We start from the raw sequence: 19,568 nt of genomic DNA on the forward strand, positions 1-19,568 counted from the left end.
GAGAGGGCAGGGATGGGTGCTGTGCTGTGCCGTGCCGGTGACATCCCCCTCCTCCCTGCTCCCCTTGCTCCAGCCTGGCCTGGGGGGCTTGGAGGGGACCGTCCCCTGCCATGGGGACACAGGGCGCAGCAGGGTGGGTGCCTGTGGCAGGGGTGGGTGACAGACCACACTTGCTGAGCTATAATTACCTGAAACGCCTGCGGGTCTCCCCGCTCCTCTGGCACAAACTCGCAGGGACTATTTTTACCTCCCCTGTGAGCTCGTGCCACGTGTCAGGGCCGTGAAGTGGAGCTGGGCACCCCCCTCCTGCCTCCAAGACTGGGGGGGGTGCTCCCAAAAACCTGCCTGTGAGCGCCAGCGTGGCCAGCGAGCCGGGGACTGTGTGCTGGGGACCCCATCGTTGGGACCACGATGCTGGGGACAGTGTGGCAGGGGCCACGTCCTGGGGATCATGTTCTGGGGATCATGTGGCAGTGACCACATTGTTGGGGACAGTGTGACAGGGGCCACATGCTGGGGACCATGTGCTGGGGACCCTGTGGCACTGACCACAATGTTGGGGACAACGTGGCAGGGGCCAAACGCTGGGGACCACATCCTGGAGACCATGTCCTAGGGACCATGATGCTGGGGACAGTGTGGCAGGGGCCACATCCTGGAGACCACATTGTTGGGACCATGATACCGGGGACAGTGTGACAGGGGCCACATGCTGGGAGCCACATCCTGGAGACCGTGTGCTGGGGACCACATCGTTGGGACCATGATGCTGGGGACAACGTGGCAGAGGCCAAACACTGGGGACCACGTGCCGGGGACCACATCGTTGGGACCACGATGCTGGGGACAGTGTGACAGGAGCCACGTGCTGGGGACCACGTCCTAGGGAGCATGTGGCAGTGACCACATTATTGGGGACAGCGTGGCAGGGGCCACATGCTGGGTACCACATCCTGGAGACCATGTCCTGGGGACCGTGTGTTTGGGACTACAGTGTTGGGGACAATGTGTCAGGGGCCAAACGCTGGGGACCACATCATTGGGACCATGATGCTGGGCACAGTGTGGCAGGGGCCACATGCTGGGGACCACATCTTGGAGACCACGTGCTGGGGACCCCATTGTTGGGACTGTGATGCTGGGGACCATGTGGCAGTGACCACATTATTGGGGACAGTGTGGCAGGGGCCACATCCTGGGAGCCCCATCTTGGGGACCATTTGCTTGGGACCACAATGTTGGGGACAAGGGGGCAGGGGCCAAATGCTGGGGACCCCATTGTTGGATCATGATGCTGGGGACAGTGTGACAGGGGCCACAGCCTGAGGACCACGTGGCACTGACTACACGCTGGGGACCATGTACCAGTCACCACGTGCTTGGCACTCTGGGCACTGTTCCTCCTCCTCCTCCTCTTCCTTCTCCTCCTCCAGGGGCCGCAAGAAGCCGATGTCGAGCCACCAGGCCCGTGGGGCCGAGGACAGGGCCAGTGGCTCGGCCACCCTTTCCCTTGACCCCGTGGTGCCGGGCGAGCGCAGGCAGGGGCTGGCAGGGCCGGTGCAGCCCCGGTTGGCGGCGGGGGAGCCGGAGGAGGAGGAGGGGGGGTGACATTGAAGGCTGCACAAAGGCGTGCAGATTTCTGTAGCGCCGTTCTTCTCCGGGCTGGAGCTCCTCCAGGGAGAGCCGGCCCGGTGATTTAATTCGCGCTGACTGCAGCTGACCTTGGAAATGTGCCCAGAGACGCCCGACACCGGCCGAGGCACCAGGAACCCGCTGCGGGTCCCGTGGGTGCAGGAGGGATGGGGGGAGCCAGGCGGGGACCCTGCGTGGTCAACCAGTCACCCCATATCCCATCCCCCTTGCCCTCCTGGCCCGGCACGTCGCTCTCTGTGCCCGGGGAAGTGGGTTTTTTTTGTTTTTCTACCCGCCGTGAAATACTGAGTGGGGTGGCAGTGACGGTTGCTGTGTGCGTGCGGGGTGTCGGACAGAGCCGGGGTGCTTCCCCTGCGCCTCTGGGGCCCTGCGGGTGGCACGGGCACAGGGTGGCTCTGAGAGCGGGGTGGCTGCGGGGGCCTGGAGCAGAGCCCCAGACCTGGGTGCTGCTGCTCGCGGTGTCCCCTGGTGTGTCTGGGCCAGGGGTCCGGGTCTGCCATGGCTGGAAGTGGTCAGGGGGGGCTGGGCTGGCACAAGCAGCTCCCCAAGCTTGGGGGTATGGCCGTGGGGGGTGTGGGAGGTGTCTGAGACAGGGCTGGGGGTGCAGGAGGTGCCCAAAATGGGACTTGGGGTGCAGGAGGTGCCTGATCTGGGGCTGGGGGTGCACAGGGTGCCCAAGATGGGACAGGGGGTGCAGGAGGTGCCCAGGCTGGGGCTTGGGGGTGCAGGAGGTGCCCAAGACGGGACTGGGGGTGCAGGGGGTGCCCAAGATGGGGCTGGGCGTGCAGGAGGTGCCGGAACTGGGACTGGGGGTGCAGGAGGTGCCTGATCCAGGGCTGGGGGTGCAGGAGGTGCCCAAAACGGGACAGTGCAGGGCAGTGTAGCACAAAGCAAGACGTTGCAACGCAACACAACACTCCGCAAATCAACACCACATTTTGCAACGCAAAGAAACGCAACACAGCAATTTGTGAAGGAACGCAAGGGCACCGCTTGGCAACGCAGCGCGACGCTTTGCAATGCAACACAGAACAGCACTTTGCAAGGCAACGCAACATTTTGCGACACCAAGAAACACAACTTTTGCAATGCAACACAACACGATGCAACGCGTTGCAGTGCAGTGCAACACAAAGCACGGCTTTGCAACGCAACACAACACGCAACACAACACAACGCTTCGCGATGTGACACCACGCAACACTTTGCAGCGCAGCGCAACGTGATGCAACGCAGTGCAGGGCATCGCAACGCAAAGCAAGACTTTGCATTGCAACACAACGCCACACAACGCTCCGCAGCGCAACGCTTCGCAACGCAGAGAAACGCAACACAACAATTCGTGAAGGAATGCAAGGGCAACGCTTGGCCATGCAACGCAACACGATGCGGCGCCATGCAACGCGCAGCAAGACTTTGCAGCCCCACGCGGTGCTTCCCCGCTGCAGGCCGAGCTGCGGCGCCCAGCCCCATCCCTCCTCGCCTCTCCCTGCCCGTGAGGACGCGGGATCTGAGCCCGAGCTGCGCGGCGTGGTGGCTCCTCGCTGGCCTTTCGCCGGCCCCTTCGCCGAATTCCAAGCGAGATGTTTCCCAAGCGAGCCGGGCCTCGCTGTTGAGCCGGATGACATTTAAAAAGATCTGTAGTAGCTTCCAATTTCCTAACCTGCCTCTCGGAGTAATCCTCGTCTTTTTTTCCCCTGCAGTTGTTATGACAATAGTTTCGCTGGGAGGAATTGCTTTAACCGCTCCCGGTAATTGGCTCTTTCCTGCCAGAGCCCCCTCTTTTGCTGCCGCAAACCTTGATTTGACAGCGGGGGTTTGTCAGGCAATCCTACCTTTTTTGCATTTTTCAGCTCATTTAGAAGGTGAATTTGGGAAGAGCTGGCAATTCGAAGGGGTTCAGGGATGCTCCCTCGCAGGCCGAGCTGGATGCCTGCCTGCTTGACGCAAGCTGCCAGCGCTGAGAGCGGTGACACGGGGTGGGCATGGTGCCGTGCGGTGACACGCCTCAAAAAACCCCATAGTGCCTAAAAACAACACCACGGGGGGTGGTGGGGGGGTGGTGGGGGGGAGGCAGCACCAGCACTTCCCCAGGGAGCCCTGTGTCTCCCCCATGTCCCCTAGCCCAGGGCAGGCTCAGCCTCCTCTGTTGATGTGCCGGGAAACCAGTGAGGAAGGTGCTTTTCTGGAGAAGTGAGGTGGTGGGATTGGGTTGGATTTGCCTAGAAAAGGTGCTGGCAGATGTGGGATTGAGTTAAACTCCAGTTTCTTTTTCCCTGCTCTTTATTGCGTGGCCGTGGCCGGGATTTGCAGCTCCATGTCGCTGTGCAGGCGAGTGCCAGTGCTGCCAGGGGGACGCCGATGGCGTTTCCAGCCCTCCTGCCCTACACCTGCTCGGACAAAGCCCTTGCTGGGTTGGCCTGAACCTCCCGTGGCCTTGGCTGGGATGGTCACCGAGCCCACGGGGACGAGATGGCTGTGGGGGGGTGGGTGTGGCAGCATTGGCTCCCTGCTCCGGTTCGGGGGTCCAGCTGGACCGCAAAGGCCCAGTGCAGGATGGAAATGCTGATGGGTTGTAGTGGGTGCTGGGACGCGATCCCCAGGAGCTGCCAGGGGGGTCATGATGGCCGAGAGCTGTTGGGGGGGGTGACGATGGCCAAGAGCTGTTGGGGGGCTGATGACAGCCAAGAGCTGTTGGGGAGGTGATGATGGCCAAGAGCTGTTGGGAGGTGATGATGGCCAACAGCTGCTGGGGGCATGATGATAGCCAAGAGCTGTTTTGGGCGTGATGATGGCCAAGAGCTGCTGGGGGGATGATGATGGCCAAGAGCTGTTGGGGGTGTGATGGTGGCCAAGAACTGTTGATGATGATGGCCAAGAGCTGTTGGGGGGATGATGATGGCCAAGAGCTGTTGGGGGGATGATGATGGCCAAGAGCTGTTTTGGATGTGATGATGGTCAAGAGCTGCTGGGGGGATGATGATGGCCAAGAGCTGTTTTGGGCATGATGATGGCCAAGAACTGTTGGGGGGATGATGATGGCCAAGAGCTGTTGGGGGGGTGGTGATGGCCAAGAGCTGCTGAGGGGGTGATGCCCACAAGCCGCCGTGCTGGGAACCTGCGCCACGATCTCACCCGTGAGCATCTCTACACCCACCAGCTCGTCCTGCGCCCCGGCGCAGCGGGCGATGCAGTTACCCAGCAGAATTTGTCCCCCCCAAGGCACACGAGTGCCACGGTGCTGGTCCCCTGTGCGTTGGCCGGGCGATGTGATATGATACAATGCGGGCGGCTGGCGGTGGCATGGGGGACGCCGCAGCTCGGCACTGGGTGCACGGCCAGGTTTCTGGGGCACCCAGGGCTGCTCCTTTGCCTTGCCAAAACGTTTTACAAACTGGCCTCGGCGCGGTGCCGGCGACACTGATGCCAGCTGACAGCTCCAGCTTAGCAGGGAGCTGCGCTTCCCTCTACCTGCAGCTCCGGGCGAGCTCTCCTGCCAGAGCCCAAAATACAATTACACGTAAAGCAGGAGGCACCGGGGCTGGCTGCACCCTCGGCACCCCCGCTGCGGCTCTCCGGCACGCTGGGAGCTCCCCGACGTGCCTGGCAGGAGCCCGGGGTGGCATCTTGTCTGCTACAAAAAGCTCCTGGTTCAACATGCCCAGTGCGATGTTTCTCTGGCAGCACCATCGGTGCCAGCAGCCGGCTGGAAAACTTCACCGGGGCAGGGGTGGGGAGTGGAGGGGCCGGCTAACAGCGGGGATTTGGGGCAAGGGGAAGATGAGGGGGTGCGGGGAGCCCCTGGGCTGGACAGCTCTGACCCCGTTGCCCATCTGTCTTGCCTAGGTGAACGTGACGGTGGACTACATCCGACCGGCCAGCAGCGCCACTGAGACCGTGCCCGCCTTCTCCGAGCGCACGTGTGCCACCGTCTCCATCGGAGGAATGTAAGTGCGGCCCCGGGGAACCCCATGGGGCTCTGGGGACACCGAGGACAGAGTGGGGCTCGTCCTCGCACAGGGAACCCGCACCCCTCCACGCCCTGCGCTTTGCCACCCTGTCTCCAGCAGTTTGGGGGTGCCAAGCTGGAGGAACATCCCCCCCCCCACTGCCACCCCATGAGCTGGCCGCCTCGAGGAGGAGTGGGGTTGCTTTGGAGGAACCATCTCTCGCTGCTGTACGTCCCCGGGAGGTCCGTCTGTCCTTTCCCAAGGGACATCTCGCCCCGTGACACGGTGCAGCACTGTAGGAGCAGCCCCCGAGTCCCCAATTTTGGTGCCTTTTCTCCCCCACGCCCTACGGAGAGGTCCCGGATGGCAGTGGCTCCCCGAGCTACATAGAGATGATTCGTCATAAACCATTTCCTTGCCTTTTTTTTAATTCCCCCCACCCCCCCCCACCCCGTAGCAGCTATTTTGGAAAGCCACCAAAAAGTGCTGCAGCACTGCGCTTTCCTTCCCCTTAATCCAAGGTCTGGGAAAGCCGTGGAGCGTCGCGCTGCACAGGGAGACGTGGCTCCGTGCCGAAAACCTCCCTGTAACCCCACTCCAGTCTAATTAAGGACCTTAATGATTCTTATCTCACCAGTGGGTTTAATTTCCACTCCAGTGGCACAGAAGGTCCAGCCCTGCCGGGGCTGGGGCTGGGGCTGCTCCATGCTCGCTGCCGGCTTGCGCCAAGCTGCTGCTCCCAGGATGAAACCGCAGCATAAAGGGTATTTCTGGGTGAGATGCGGTGGAGCCGGGCAGAGCAGCCCCGCACTGCCTGCACCGGCCTCAAACCCACCCGCCTTATTCCGTGGGGCTTTAACTGCATCCCCAGGGAGCTGATTCTCCAGCTGAGCGTCTCTCACTGGGTTTTTGGGGGTGGGTTTTGCGTTTTTGGGGCTGTTTGTCAGATGGTGAGATCTTGGTGATGCCCAAGGAGGGGAGCGTGAGGTGTAAAACCCGTCGGCCTCTCCCTGAGCCGGCAGCTGCGGCGCTGCCAACCCCGGGAGCGCTTGTGCTGCGGTGCGGTGGAGGGGCAGGATTTCCCATCCCAGGAGCATCCCGCTGAGCGCCACCGCCTGCTTTTAGCATCTCCAGCTGCAAAATGCTTCCAAATAAGCTCCCGAGTCGCGTCAGGAGGAAACCTGATGCGAATTTGCCGGGCCAGGGCTTGTGTTGACTTTCATCGCCGTAATCAGGCGGCGCTGGAGCGAGCGCTGGGAGCTGGGGGGCAGCCCCCTCGCTCCCGGCCGTGGGGTGCTTTGAGTGCCACAGCCCCGGCAAAGGCGTTGGGCTTAACAGAGCCAGGTCTGTGCCGTCCGTGCTGTGCCGGGGACGGAGTGGGGAAGAAAGCCTGGCTTGTCTGCCTGGCATCTGGGCTGGGCTGAGCCTGCTTGGCAGGCCGAGCACGCCGGCGACTCGCCGGGCAGCGGAGCGATGCGGCTCTGGGCCTCTGCCCAGCGTGCAGGCAGCCCCAGCTCCCGGCTCAAAGCACCGTGAGCTCGAGGAGAACAAACCCATCCTCACCTGCCCGTATCCCTGCCTGTACCCCTGCCTGACTCAGTGCCGCCTGCCCCCACCTTCGGGCTCTGCGGGGTTTTCCAGTTTGATCCCCAGCTGGGGAACACCAGCGCGGCTGCGTGGCAGGGCCCTGCCCCGTGCCCGCTCTGCCAGCGCCTGGTTGGCGTTTACCGGCACTGCCAGTGCAGCCGCTCCAGGCTGGCTTTTCCCTGCTGAGCACAAATAAAATCAGAGAGGTCTGTGCTCGGCTCCCAGAGCCACATTGTGCTGACACGGCAGATGGGGCGGCGGGGCCGTGGCTGACCGGCACGTCAGGAGCCCCGTGGGCATCTCCTGTGCCAGGCCCGGCTCGTGGTGACGGCTCGTCCCACCACGGGCGCTGCTGGGAGGGTCCCAGGGAGGACGGGGCAGGTCTGCTGTGACCAACGGCTGTGGGTGCACGTGAGGGCTCGGGGTTCACACCAGCCTTTGCTCTTTGGGAAGCCTGTGACATCCCACAGCATCCCGCAGCATCCCATGACATCCCACAGCATCCCATGACATCCTACAGCATCCCGCAGCCTCCCACGACATCCCACAGCACCCCATGACATCCCACAGCATCCCGCAGCATCCCACAGTGTCCACAGCATCCCATGACATCCAGCATCATCCCATAACATCCCACGGCATCTAGCAGTATCCCGTCCCATCCCACAGCATCCCATGACATCCAGCAGTATCCTGCAGCATCCACAGTATCCTGTGGCATCCCATAACATCCCATCACATCTCACAGCATCCCACAATATCTCACAGCATCCCACAGTATTCCTCAGCATTCTATAGTATCCTGTGGCATCCCATCCCATCCCATTCCATCCCATGACATCTATCAGCATCCCAGAGTATCCCATAACATCCCATCCCATCCCATTCCTCATCCCACCCCATCCCATCCCCAACCCCATTCTCATCCCACCGCATCCCCATCCCATCCCATCCCATCCCATCCCATCCCATCCCATCCCATCCCATCCCATCCCATCCCAATCCCCATTCCCATCCAATCCCACCCCACAGCATCCCAGGGCACCCAGGGATTCCTGGGGCACCCCAGAAGGCCGCCAGGAGCCGAGCCCCATCCCGGGAAGCACTTCGGGATGCGGGAAGGAGACATCCCCAACCCACCCCTGAGACTGTAAATGGGGGCTCATGGGGGGCTGGTTTGGGCACAGCGAAAGGTTTTGGTGGGTGAAAACACCACTCAAAAACTTCCATTTTGGATTTTCAGGGGGAAAAAAATTATTTGGGGCGGAGGGGGGCGGGGGGCACAGCTTGCAAAGAGCCATTTTTCACTCTGCCGTTCTTTAAGTGGCAAAAACTGTATTTCACGGCCTAATAAGATTTTTTTTTCCACAGCAAAGAGCTTTTCATCTGTGTTTTCATATTCCCATTCTTTAATCTGGGCTTAACTGGGGGATGCATCTTCCCCCTGCGCCGCCGCTCCGGCTCCTCGCCCCGGATATTTTTATTTGAAGTGCGGGGGCTGCGGTTGTGCCCCCCCCGCCCCCCATGCAGGGGCTGTGGGGAGAGGAGCGGGGAGCGGGGCTGGAGCGTGATATTTAATTTACGGGCAGGAAATTTCATCTTTAAACCGTTATTTCTGCTCCCCGATTCCTTGGCCTCCTTCCGGCAGCGGGAGGGGGATCGGTGCGGCTGCGGCGCACCCGGCGCCGTGCTCTTGTCGCACCCAGCACCCGGGCGAGTGCCAGGATCAGCCCCCGCGGGCAGCGCTGGGATTTCTGAGCCTTAAAAAGCTCTTAAACGTGGAAAAAAAATTGGGGTTCTCCCAGGATTTGCAGCCCGGGCGGGGGAGGTGTTGCACTCAAGCAGCAGGATCTCGTGGCTGGGGGTGTTAGCGATGCTGGGATGTGGCACCGATCAGGACTTGGTGGCTGGGGTGGTTGGTGACGCTGGGATGCTGGCACGGATCAGGATTTCGTGGCTGGGGGTGTCGGTGATGCTGGGATGCTGGCATGGATCGGGATTTTGTGGCTGGGGTTGTTAGTGGCTCAGGATTTTCTGACTGGAGTGGTTGGTGGATCAGGACTTCGTGACTGGGGTTGTTGGTGACACTGGGATGCTGGCATGGATCAGGATTTTGTGGCTGGGGTGGTTGGTGGGTCAGGATTTTGTGGCTGGGGTTGTTAGCAGCTCAGGATTTTGTGGGTGGTGTGGTTGGTGATGCTGGGATCCTGGCATGGATGAGGATTTTGTGGCTGGGGTGGTTGGTGAATCAGGATTTCGTGGCTGGGGTGGTTGGAGATGCTGGGATGCTGGCGCGGATCAGGATTTTGTGGCTGGGGTGGTGGATGGATCAGGATTTTCTGACTGGGGTTGTTAGTGGATCAAGGATTCCATGACTAGGGTGGTTGGTGGATCAGGAATTTGTGGCTGGAATGGTTGGAGATGCTGGGATCCTGGCACGGCTCACAATTTCATGGCTGGGGTGTCGGTGATGCTGGGATGCTGGCATGGATCAGGATTTTGTGACTGGGGGTGTTGGTGGATCAGGATTTCATGGCTGGGGTTGTTGGTGATGCTGGGATGCCAGCACAGCTCACAATTTCATGGCTGGGGTGGTTGGAGATGCTGGAATGCTGGCACGGATCAGGATTTCATGGCTGGGGTTGTTGGTGAATCAGGATTTTGTGGCTGGGCTTGTTAACAGCTCAGAATTTCATGGCCGGGGTGCTTGGCGATGCCGGGATCCTGGCACAGCCTCCAGCCTCCCCCGTGGCCCAGGGAGGGTGGTGAGGGGACACTTTTTCACTCCCCTTTCCAGGAAGGACATTGGAACATCTGAGGAAGCTGCTCAGAGTTGGGGTCAAAGCACAGGAGGGTGGGTTTGGGGATTTCTCTCTGCGATCTGTGGCACTGCTCCCTGTGGCGAGTGGCGTGGGCTGGTCCTGCCCCACACCACTGCTGGGCGAGGGGCTCCGGTGGCTCTGGCTGCTCCAGAGGCTCTGCCGGGCCGGTGCTTGGAGGCTCTGCAGCGTCGTGGCCACGCAGGGCCCCCAGACACGGGTGGGAGGTCTTGGTGCTGGCAGAGGCAGGCAGGGAGCTGCTCGTGTGAGGGTGCCCGGGGACAGATGCCCGCTGCAGGGTGCAGGATGTGTCCTCGATGCAGGGTGCAGGGTGGGTTCTGGGTGCAGGATTGGCCCCCGCTGCAGGGTGCAGGATGGGTTCTGGGTGCAGGATTGGCCCCTGCTGCAGGGTGCAGGATGGGCTCCCAGGGTGCAGGATGGGTCCCTGCTGCAGGGTGCAGGATGAGCTCCCAGGGTGCAGGATGGGTCCCTGCTGCAGGAGAGGCAGGATGGAGGCAGGATGGTCGCGGTCCTGAAGGCAAGCACGGGGCTGCTGTACCTCCCCACGTCTCCCTCCTCACCCGAAAACCCAGTGATGATCCTGACCGGTGCAGAGCAGAGGGCTCAGCGGGAGGACTCGCCGGTGCTGAGTAACTCCAGTGCCACACTGCCAGCTCCAGGCCATCCCCGGGGCGAGCTGCCAGCCCAAACCCGTGCCACACGCTCTCCCCTCCACCACAAACCCCAACCTGGCTGCCCGGAGCTGCAACCCCGGCGCGGCTCTGTCGGCACTTCGCTGTTCACCGCGGAGCTGCCTGCGTGGGCCGCGGTGCCAGGGTAAAGCTGGGCTCACGCCCAGGAGCTCTGTCGGTTTTTTTACAGCCCGAGCCTCTGGAAAAGGCCCAGATTTTTGCTGCTGCTTCACAAGCTGCTCCCTCCTCCGGGGAGGAGATGTCTGCCGCCAGCCCCGGCCCCGGCAATTCGCTTTTGCGAGGCTGCCGGTGGCTGGCTGAGGGCTGGCAGAGCTCGGTGCCTGCCCTGGAGCTGGCAGGGTGCTGGCAGGGTTCTGGCAGGGTGCTGGCAGGGACCCGGCTGGGCAGGGAGCGGGGTGGCTGCGACCTCAGGGATTTGGGATTAAGCCACTCGCACCCTTCAACAGTGCAACCGCGTGCTGCCGCCGCCGCCAACCCCCTGCCTTCGGTGCAGGTCCCAGGGAGGAGATTTTTCACTGGTGCGGTTGTTCCTGCGGGCAGGGGCGTGCAGGAGGCGGCTGGATGCTGCGGGGGACAACGGGGGGGGGTTGCTCCTGGTCACGTTGGGGGTCCCTGAAGTCAGGCACCGGTGCTGGGATGGGGGGGAACTGGGACCAGAGCTGGTTCTCCCGGTTGCACTGTGGGGCCGAAGGACGTTGTGCTCAGCACCAAAGCGCAGCCGCGGTGGGTGGGGCTGAAGGGCCGTGGGGGGCCGTTAGGGCCCAGACTGGGAGCCCAGAGAGTCCTAAAGGTTCTGTGATCCCCTCGGGTTAAATTAAGGTGAAACAACACCAACCAGCCGGTTAAAATGTTTTACTTGGGGTAGAAACAACTTAAATGTGGGAAAGGACCATAAGCGACGGGGTGTCTTATTGATAAATCTGTGAGAAAGGAAAGAATGGAAAGACAAAAAAGTAAAAGGAAGGAGAGAAGGAGAGTGAAAGAATCGTGATCCCCAGCCCGGGCTCCAGCGCGGTCTCAGGTCCCGTAATCTTGGGTGGTGGGTGCACCCCAGCGACGTTCTCTGTGGCCTTTTTAAGTTCATCATGGGCTGATTTGCATATTAGACCAGGAGAGGCGGGTGTCCATGAGGGACAAGGAAAAGGTGGAGGCGGGTGCTGGGCGTGGCCGGGGGATGGGCAGCACGAACCCTTTTGTCCAGTCAGTCGGTGGTCGCCATCTCCCCCCCCTTTACCTTTTCCTCAGGTTTTGTTTCTCGGGCAATTCTCCCCCATGAGCCCCATCTGGTGCCGGGTGTTTAACTCTCCTGTCCAGCTTTTCACTCCTCTTGGGGGCCCTAGTCGTAAACTAAAGCGTGGGCCTTACCCCGAGCAGTTGGTTTTACTCCGTGTCCGTCTCCCCCCTTCGAGGCTTCTCTGGGGAATTTGGCTGCTGAGTGCGAGGGAGCGGAGCCGCGCGCCCTTCGATCCGCCCTGCGCTTCCCTCGCAGCTCAGCCCTTCCTTAAACCAGATCAGCCCTTCCTTAAACCAGATCAGCCCTTCCTTAAACCGGATTAGCCCTTCCTTAAACCAGATCAGCCCTTCCTTAAACCAGATCAGCCCTTCCTTAAACCGGATTAGCCCTTCCTTAAACCAGATTGGCACTCCTTAAACCAGATCAGCCCTTCCTTAAACCGGATCAGTCATTCCTTAAACCAGATCGGCCATTCCTTAAACCGGATCAGCCATTCCTTAAACCAGATTGTTCATTCCCTAAACGAGATATTTCATTCCTTAAACCAGATAATTCCTTAAACCAGATCAGCCATTCCTTAGACCGACTGCAAAGGTCACAACTTGGCCTTGAGGCTTTTCCTGTCCATGAACTTTTGTCTTTCAGTTCCTCACACCCGGCTGTCCCGGCCCGTTGGCTTTGGGACGGTGGATTTGGTTAGAAATCCCTCAGGTTTACATAACGCTGCTTAAAAACCTCATCTTTGCATCGTTTAGCCAAATTCCCAAATAAAGTCCCACCGGCATCACCCCGATACGCTCCCATCTGCTCTGGCGAGGAGGAGGAGGGGTGGATGAAGGGGCAGATTCCGGTGCCTCTGCCGGTCCCCCCAGCTCTCCCCGGTCGGAGCCTCGGCCAACCTGCTCCAAAATTAGGATTTATTTCCTAACGAAGCTGCGATCCATGGCCGGCTCACCCAGCGCCCTGGTGGCAGAGGTGGTTTAACAGCAGATTTTTAATGATCCCCCCGTTCATCCCCGTATCCCGCGATTTTGATTCTTGCTGCCCTTTGACAGCTGGAAATGATGAAAACTTGGATTTTGTGCCTATCGGATACTTCTGGAGTCTCGTGCCAGGGATAGCTGCTTCTCTGCTCTGAGCGGGGGGGGCAAAGAGCTGAGGGATGGGGCAGGGGTGGGTGTGGATGGCTGGGATGGGAGAGGGATGGGGCTGGGATGAGGAGCGGGATGGGGAGAAGGATGTAGCTGGGATGGAGAGGGGATAGAACTGGAACGGGGAGAGGGATGTAGCTGGGATGGGGAGAGGGATGGGGCTGGGATGGGGTTGGGATGGGGAGAGGGATGCAGCTGGAATGGGGAGGGGATGGGGCTGGAATGAGGAGTGGGATGGGGTTGGGATGGGGTTGGGATGGGGAGAAGGATACAGCTGGAATGGGGAAGGGATACGGCTGGGATGGGGCTGGGGTGGTTCTGGGATGGGGAGCAAGATACGGCTGGAATGGGAGTGGGATGTGGCTGGGATGGGGAGCGGGGTGTAGCTGGGATGGGGAGTGGGCCATGGCTGGGATGGGCTGGGATGGGGAGCGGGGTGTAGCTGGGATGGGGAGCGGGCTATGGCTGGGATGGGCTGGGCTGGGGAGCGGGGTGTAGCTGGGATGGCAGAGGGCTGGGGCTGGGATGGACGGAGTTCCATCCCAGCCGACCACGGGCTGTTCCCGCTTGGGGACCGAGGGGCTCTCGCTCGGGTTTGACAATCCCGGGGTGGAGGCGGCTTCTCCTTCCGCTGGAGGAGCACGAACCCAGGTGAGAGCTGGACCTGGCGCTGCGGGACCCTCTGCCCGGGGAAAGGGGGGGACCTGCGTGGGGTGCCAGGGGTTCAGCCCACCCCTTGTTATTTTAATTCTCCTTCGCAGGTGGCTCGGGGCTCTGCATGGAGCAGAGGACGCCCGGGGTGGGGGGCAGCTTTTGGGTCCAAATCAGTGGTTGCACCAGGTGCCTCCGTCCCCTCGGCCCTTGGGGATTGAAAAGCTGCAGGGCAGGGGCGGGGGAGCGCAGCCGCCCTCCCCGTGCACAGCCCCAAGCCCGTCCCGGCTCCTTTAGGACCCGGCGGCGCGGTGGGAGCAAACATTGTTAGTTTTGCTTGTCTTATAAAAAGCCATAACCACGATATTGCTGAATAAATGAAGCCATCAAACAGAGGTGGCAACGAGATTACAACACTTCCCGAGTGCTGGGGGCAGAATCAAATCGTCCGTTCCGCGAGCAGACGGAGCGCTCACTGGCACCCTCGTTTCCTGATGCTTTCCATGTTGGGTTTTAATCTCCTCCACTCTTCCCAGATCTTGTCCCTCCCCCTTGTTTTCTTCCTCAAAATGGGGCTGGGACGATGGGTGGGGATGGAGGGGCCCAGCCGGTGCAGGGCAGATGGAGCTGGATGTCTCCTCTCTTGGTGGCTGCAAACTTTGAGGGGAGGGGGGGGTTGATGGGACCCCCCCAGCCCCAATCCAGCCCCATCCTGAGGATTAAAAACCCGTCAGGGCTGGAGAACTGCTCCCTCCTGAGCCCTGGGGCGGGGGGACATGGGACACGGGGGGGGGGGGTTGAGTGGGATGTGGCCGTACGGGAAGGATTGTGGTTTGGGGCTTGTCCCCGGGGTGGGTCACGTTGGGGACGTGCTGCTCTGGGGGTGCAGCTGCTGCTCCCCGACATGGAGGTGGGACGGAGGGGGTATTTTTGGGTGACCTTTCGGTGGTCAAAGCCAGGTGGGAAGCTCTTCCTGGTGTGCCCATCACCGGAGTCTCTGGCCTCCGGTTCTCCCAGGCGTCTCCCCCCGCTGTAGAATGTGTGGGGTGACGCGTGTCCCTGCGAGTGGTGCTGGTGGGACGGTGCAGGGGCACGAGGGTGAGAGGGGTCCGCCCCCCACATCCTGCAGCCCCTCGACACTTTGGTTTGGCCACAGACGTTCCTGGGGGTGGGGGGGTCCCAGCTGGAGCCCCTCCGTCCGGCAGCAACCTCGGCCGCTCGTCCCAGCGCGGGGCACGTTGTCCTCACTGGCAGAGGTGGGGACGTGCCAACAACCTTCGGATTGTCACATTTTTAGGGTGCTGCCACCTCTCGTCACTGAGTCACCCCCTTAATGTCACAGCTGGTGTCCCCACAGCTCATCCCCAGCGCCGTCACCTCCTGCCCGTCGCCATCCCACTGCTCCCGAGGCGCTGGGGATGCGGGGGACGGAGCCTCGCACCCAGCTCTGCTCACCCCCAAACCCTGATGCGCCCTGTCGGGGCGGGAGGGGGGGGGCAGCTGGGACGCCGCAGGTGCCACCAGCCCTGCGCTCGCCTCCCCCCGGCACAGCCTCCTGTTCGTGCCCAAAATAGCTGTAGGTGCTTATTCCTGGTTGCTTGGCATTTCGAGCGCTGCCTCTGCAGCTGCCTCCTGCTGCAGCTTATTTCCTCGTTTACGAAGCCTTATTTTTTTTTTTCCCTGCCTTTTTTTTTTTTTTTCCCAAGGCAAGACCTATTTTCAGCTCCCGGTGATGGCTCTGCCCTTCCCCCTCTCCGGGGCAGCGGGTGCTCCCAGGGCTTGTGAATGGATCAGGCCCCCCTATACATACATATATATATATATATTCTTTTTTTTTTTCCCGAAGTAGTGAATTAGCAGTCCATGTCTTGCCTGTGTAATTGGAGGAGAATTACAGATGCGCTCAGCGAAGTAGAATTTATGAATTTGTTTAAAGCAGCAGAGTGTAATGGCAGCCAATTTACCGCGCCGCCTCGGCACGCGGCGCCCGTTGGCAGCTGTCCCCGCGCCCGCCCGGTGCCGACCTCCCCTCCCCGATGAGGGGGTGGAGGGGATAAAAAAAAAACAACAAAAAACCAATGGGAAGGTAAAATCCCATTCCCACGGCCCGGGGGCGCTGACCCCTCTGGTTTTAGGGGTGGGGGTTTTGGGGTGCTGCAGGGAGACCCCCCTCACCGTGGCGGTCACGCAGGGACCCCTCGTCTGTGCCCAGAAGTTAATTGTTCCTCCAAGCTGAGCGGTGTAAAACAGGGTGGGGGTCTCCTCTCCCACCCCGGTGACGGGGTCTGGTGACAGGGGGTGCCCCTCCGCTCCCCCAAACCGGTGCTGAGCCCCCCCACACACACTCTTTTTTCTTGCAGCAACATCGCCGAAGCGCTGGTGAGCAAAGGCCTGGCCACCGTCATCCGCTACCGGCAAGACGACGACCAAAGATCCTCGCACTACGATGAGCTCTTGGCGGCGGAGGCTCGGTGGGTGCCATCCCCGGGGGGGGCACCGTGTCCCCCTTTCCCACCCCCTCAGTGTCCCTGTCCATCTGTCTGTCCTCGCTCAGGGTGACCTCCCTGCCCCGCATCCCTCCTGGCTGGGATGAGCATCCTTTCCACTCCGTGACCAACCCTGGCTCTGCCAAAATCTCCAGCCCCCGCCCCCCCCCGCCGTGACCCCCCGAAATCATCCCTGAACAGCGTGTGCCACCCCCCCACAACCTTCATGCCGCGCAGCGTGGTGGGTGCTCCGTGTTCCTGCCGGGAGCTGAAGGGCTGGAAAACCTTTTGGAAAACACCCGGGAGGGTTTTTTCGGAGTCTCCCGGTGCGTTGGGTTTGGGGTTCAAAGGGTCCCTGCTCCCCTCTGCGGGGCAGTGAGCCCGGCACGGCGCTGCTGCCGGAGAATAACGGCGTTTAAAACCCCCGTGACGTCCAAACCGACGGACTCGAGGCGCGTCCCGGCCTCCCGTAATTAGGTTGAGGGGATTGTGGTGAGAAAAATGCGTGTGGCTGCTTCCCCACGTTCCTCGGCGGGGGCCGCGGAATCGCTGATGCAGGCAAGGGCGCGCTGCCTGTTCCGCTGCCAGCTGGCAGGAGCGGGGAGGGCGGCGTTGGCTGCCCGCCCGCCTGCGCCCCGCGTGCAGCAGGGCTGCGCCCCGGCGGGTTGGGGTGGTGCCGGCGCTGGGGCGGGAGGGGAGCGCCAAGGTGTTGCCTCCCACTGGCAGCACCATCCCCAGCGGCCGTCCTGGGGTGTGTTCTGGGGGTGTGTGTGGTCCCAGTGTGTGTGTTCTGGGGGGGTGGGTGTGTTCTGGGGTGTGTTCTGGGGTGTGTTCCGGGTGTGCGTGTTCTGGGGGGGTGTGTGGTCCCGGTGTGTGTGTTCGGGGCGGGGGGGGGGTGTTCTGGGGTGTGTTCGGGGTGTGCGTGGTCCTGGTGTGCGTGTTCTGGGTGTGCGTGTTTGGGGGGTGTGTGTGGTCCCGGTGTGCGTGTTCTGGGGGGGGGTGTTCCAGTTGTATGTGGTGGTCCCGGTGTGGGTGTTCTGGGGATGCACGTTCTGGGGGGGTGTGCTCCCAGTGTGTGTATGTGTGTGTGCGCTCCAGGTATGCGTGGTCCCAGTGTGCATGTTCCGTGTGTGTGTGCTCCAGGGGTGTGTGCTGTGGGTGTGCGTGTTCTGGGTGTGCGTGCTCAGAGTGTGTGTGCTCCAGGTGTGCATGGTCCCAGTGGGTGTGTTCTGGGGGTGTGTGCTCTGGGGCTGTGTGCTCCCAGTGTGCATGGTCCTGGTGTGCTTGGTCCCGGTGTGTGTGTTCCAGATGTGTGTGCTCCAGGGGGTTGTGCTGTGGTTGTGCATGTTCCAGGTGTGTGTCCTCCAGGTGTGCATGTTCTGGGGGTGTGTGCTCAGAGTGTGTGTGCTCCAGGTGTGCATGGTCCCAGTGTGCGTATTCTGGGGGTGTGTGCTCCAGGGGTGTGTGCTCTGGGTGTGTGTGGTCCCAGTGTGTGTGTCCCATGTGTGTGTGCTCTGGGTGTACGTGCTCCCAGTGTGCATGGTCCTGGTGTGTGTGTGCTCCAGGTGCGCTTGGTCCCGGTGTGTGCGTGTTCCAGGGGTGTGTGCTCCAGGGGGTTGTGCTGTGGTTGTGCATGTTCCAGATGTGTGTGCTCTGGGTGTGCATAGTCCCAGTGTGTGTGTTCTGGGTGTGTGTGTTCCAGGTGTTTGTGCTCCGGGTGTGTGTGCTCCCAGTGTGTGTGTGCTCCAGGTGTCCGTGATCCCAGTGTGCATGTTCCAGGTGTGCATGGTCCAGGTGTTCATGATCCAGCTGTGCACAGTCCAGGTGTTTGTGGTCCAGCTGTGCACACTCCAGCCGTGCACGGTCCAGGTGTTCATGATCCAGTTGTGCACGGTCCAGCTGTGCGCAGTCCAGCTCCCATCATTCAACCCCACGTGCAGCCCCGTGCCCCCCACACCAGGGCTGGGTCCTTGCCCCCCATCTCTGGATGTTGCTGCTCTGCGGGGAGAAGCCCGGAGTGGGCTGTGCCCCATCCATCCCCCAAATCCCATCCATCCCATCCATCCCCCAAATCCCATCCATCCCCCCCATCCCATCCATCTCCCAAATCCCCCCACCACTCTGGTCCCCCCACAGGCTCTGGCCCGGCTCCGGCGGCACCGGGGGGGGTGGTGGCACGGCTGGGCCCAGCGTGCCGGTGGGATTTCAGCTGCTCCTCGGTGGGATCTCAGCTCCTCCTCGGCAGCGATTTTGGCAGCAGCCGCCGGCGCGGTGCCGACAGCAGGGGCGAGCAGCTTTGAGGGGGTTGCGGCGTGGTTTCTGCCAGCCCGGCTGTGCAAGACTCCGCTTTACCGCGAGCCGCTCTCGCTTTTGAGGGGGAAGGTTGATAAATGGGCTCTGGCGCTGCCTTTTCCCCTCCCCAAGCCCGCGCGGCGTGGGATCGGCGGCCGGCGGATCGCTGCCGAGCGACAGGGATGTGCTTGGCATTAAATCAGCATCTCGGCGCGCACCGGCATGGGCGATGCTCCAGCCCAGCACCGGGATAGCCAGGGTTGGATGTGACGGATGGAGCCTGAAGCCACTGAGGGGGGATTTGAGCTCAGATTTCCCAAATTTGGGATGCTCGGGTGTGCTGCGGTGGAGGGGGTCGTGCCGGCGGCGGGGGCACAACTGACATTCCAAGGGGATTTGCAGGGAGATTGAGGCCTGGAGGTCTCGGTGGAGGAGGGTTGGGAGCAGTTTGGGGGTTGCAAAATCCCTTTAACCTTCCTGGCTCACAGGCCGGAGTCTGATCTCCCGGGACCGAGCTGCTCCGGGGGGTGGTCACACTGTCACAGCACCCGCATCCCCCCACCGAGGACGAGCATCCCTGGCTGCCCTCGGAGTGGTTTCCAGCCCACCGGGTGTTACGGCACTTGTTTAACTTTCTTCTTAACCTGGGGAAAGAGCTGTTTTCCTGGAAGAAAAAAAAAAAAAAGCTATTTCTGGCCAAGCCACTTCTCCCTGGGTGCAGCGTTGAGCGGGGAGGGGCGTCACAAAGGAGGGCGAGGGAGAAAGAAGAAATCCTTTTGCTGATTTAACAGGTTGGCTTCTTCCAGACAGCTCCTCCAGTGATCCAGCTCAGCAAATTGATCGCTGTACAAAGCCTCGGCAGGGGCTTTGAATTTTTCCCCTTGTATTTTTATTATCATCACGGTCCACCCTGAACAAATTCAGGCCTGGGAGCAGCTTGAAAAAATGAGGAGCTTTCATTTCCAGCCTGAGGACCGGCAGCCCGGGCCGTGCCCGCGGGAAGGGGTGAATTTGGGGGACCATGGGGCGCAG

General features: G+C 61.3%; 1 protein-coding gene across 1 annotated transcript in view; it reads left to right on the forward strand.

Moving 5' to 3' along the window:
• The window catches only part of SND1 (staphylococcal nuclease and tudor domain containing 1), a 127,088-nt gene that overhangs the window by 61,087 nt on the left and 46,433 nt on the right, over positions 1-19,568 (forward strand). The window contains exons 12-13 of the mRNA XM_074869597.1: positions 5,500-5,600; positions 16,119-16,229. Coding sequence (XP_074725698.1) covers positions 5,500-5,600; positions 16,119-16,229 — 212 coding nt within the window. The remainder of the gene's footprint in view (positions 1-5,499; positions 5,601-16,118; positions 16,230-19,568) is intronic.

Source organism: Strix uralensis, chromosome 5, assembly GCF_047716275.1.
Source record: "Strix uralensis isolate ZFMK-TIS-50842 chromosome 5, bStrUra1, whole genome shotgun sequence".
Lineage (NCBI taxonomy): Eukaryota > Metazoa > Chordata > Aves > Strigiformes > Strigidae > Strix > Strix uralensis.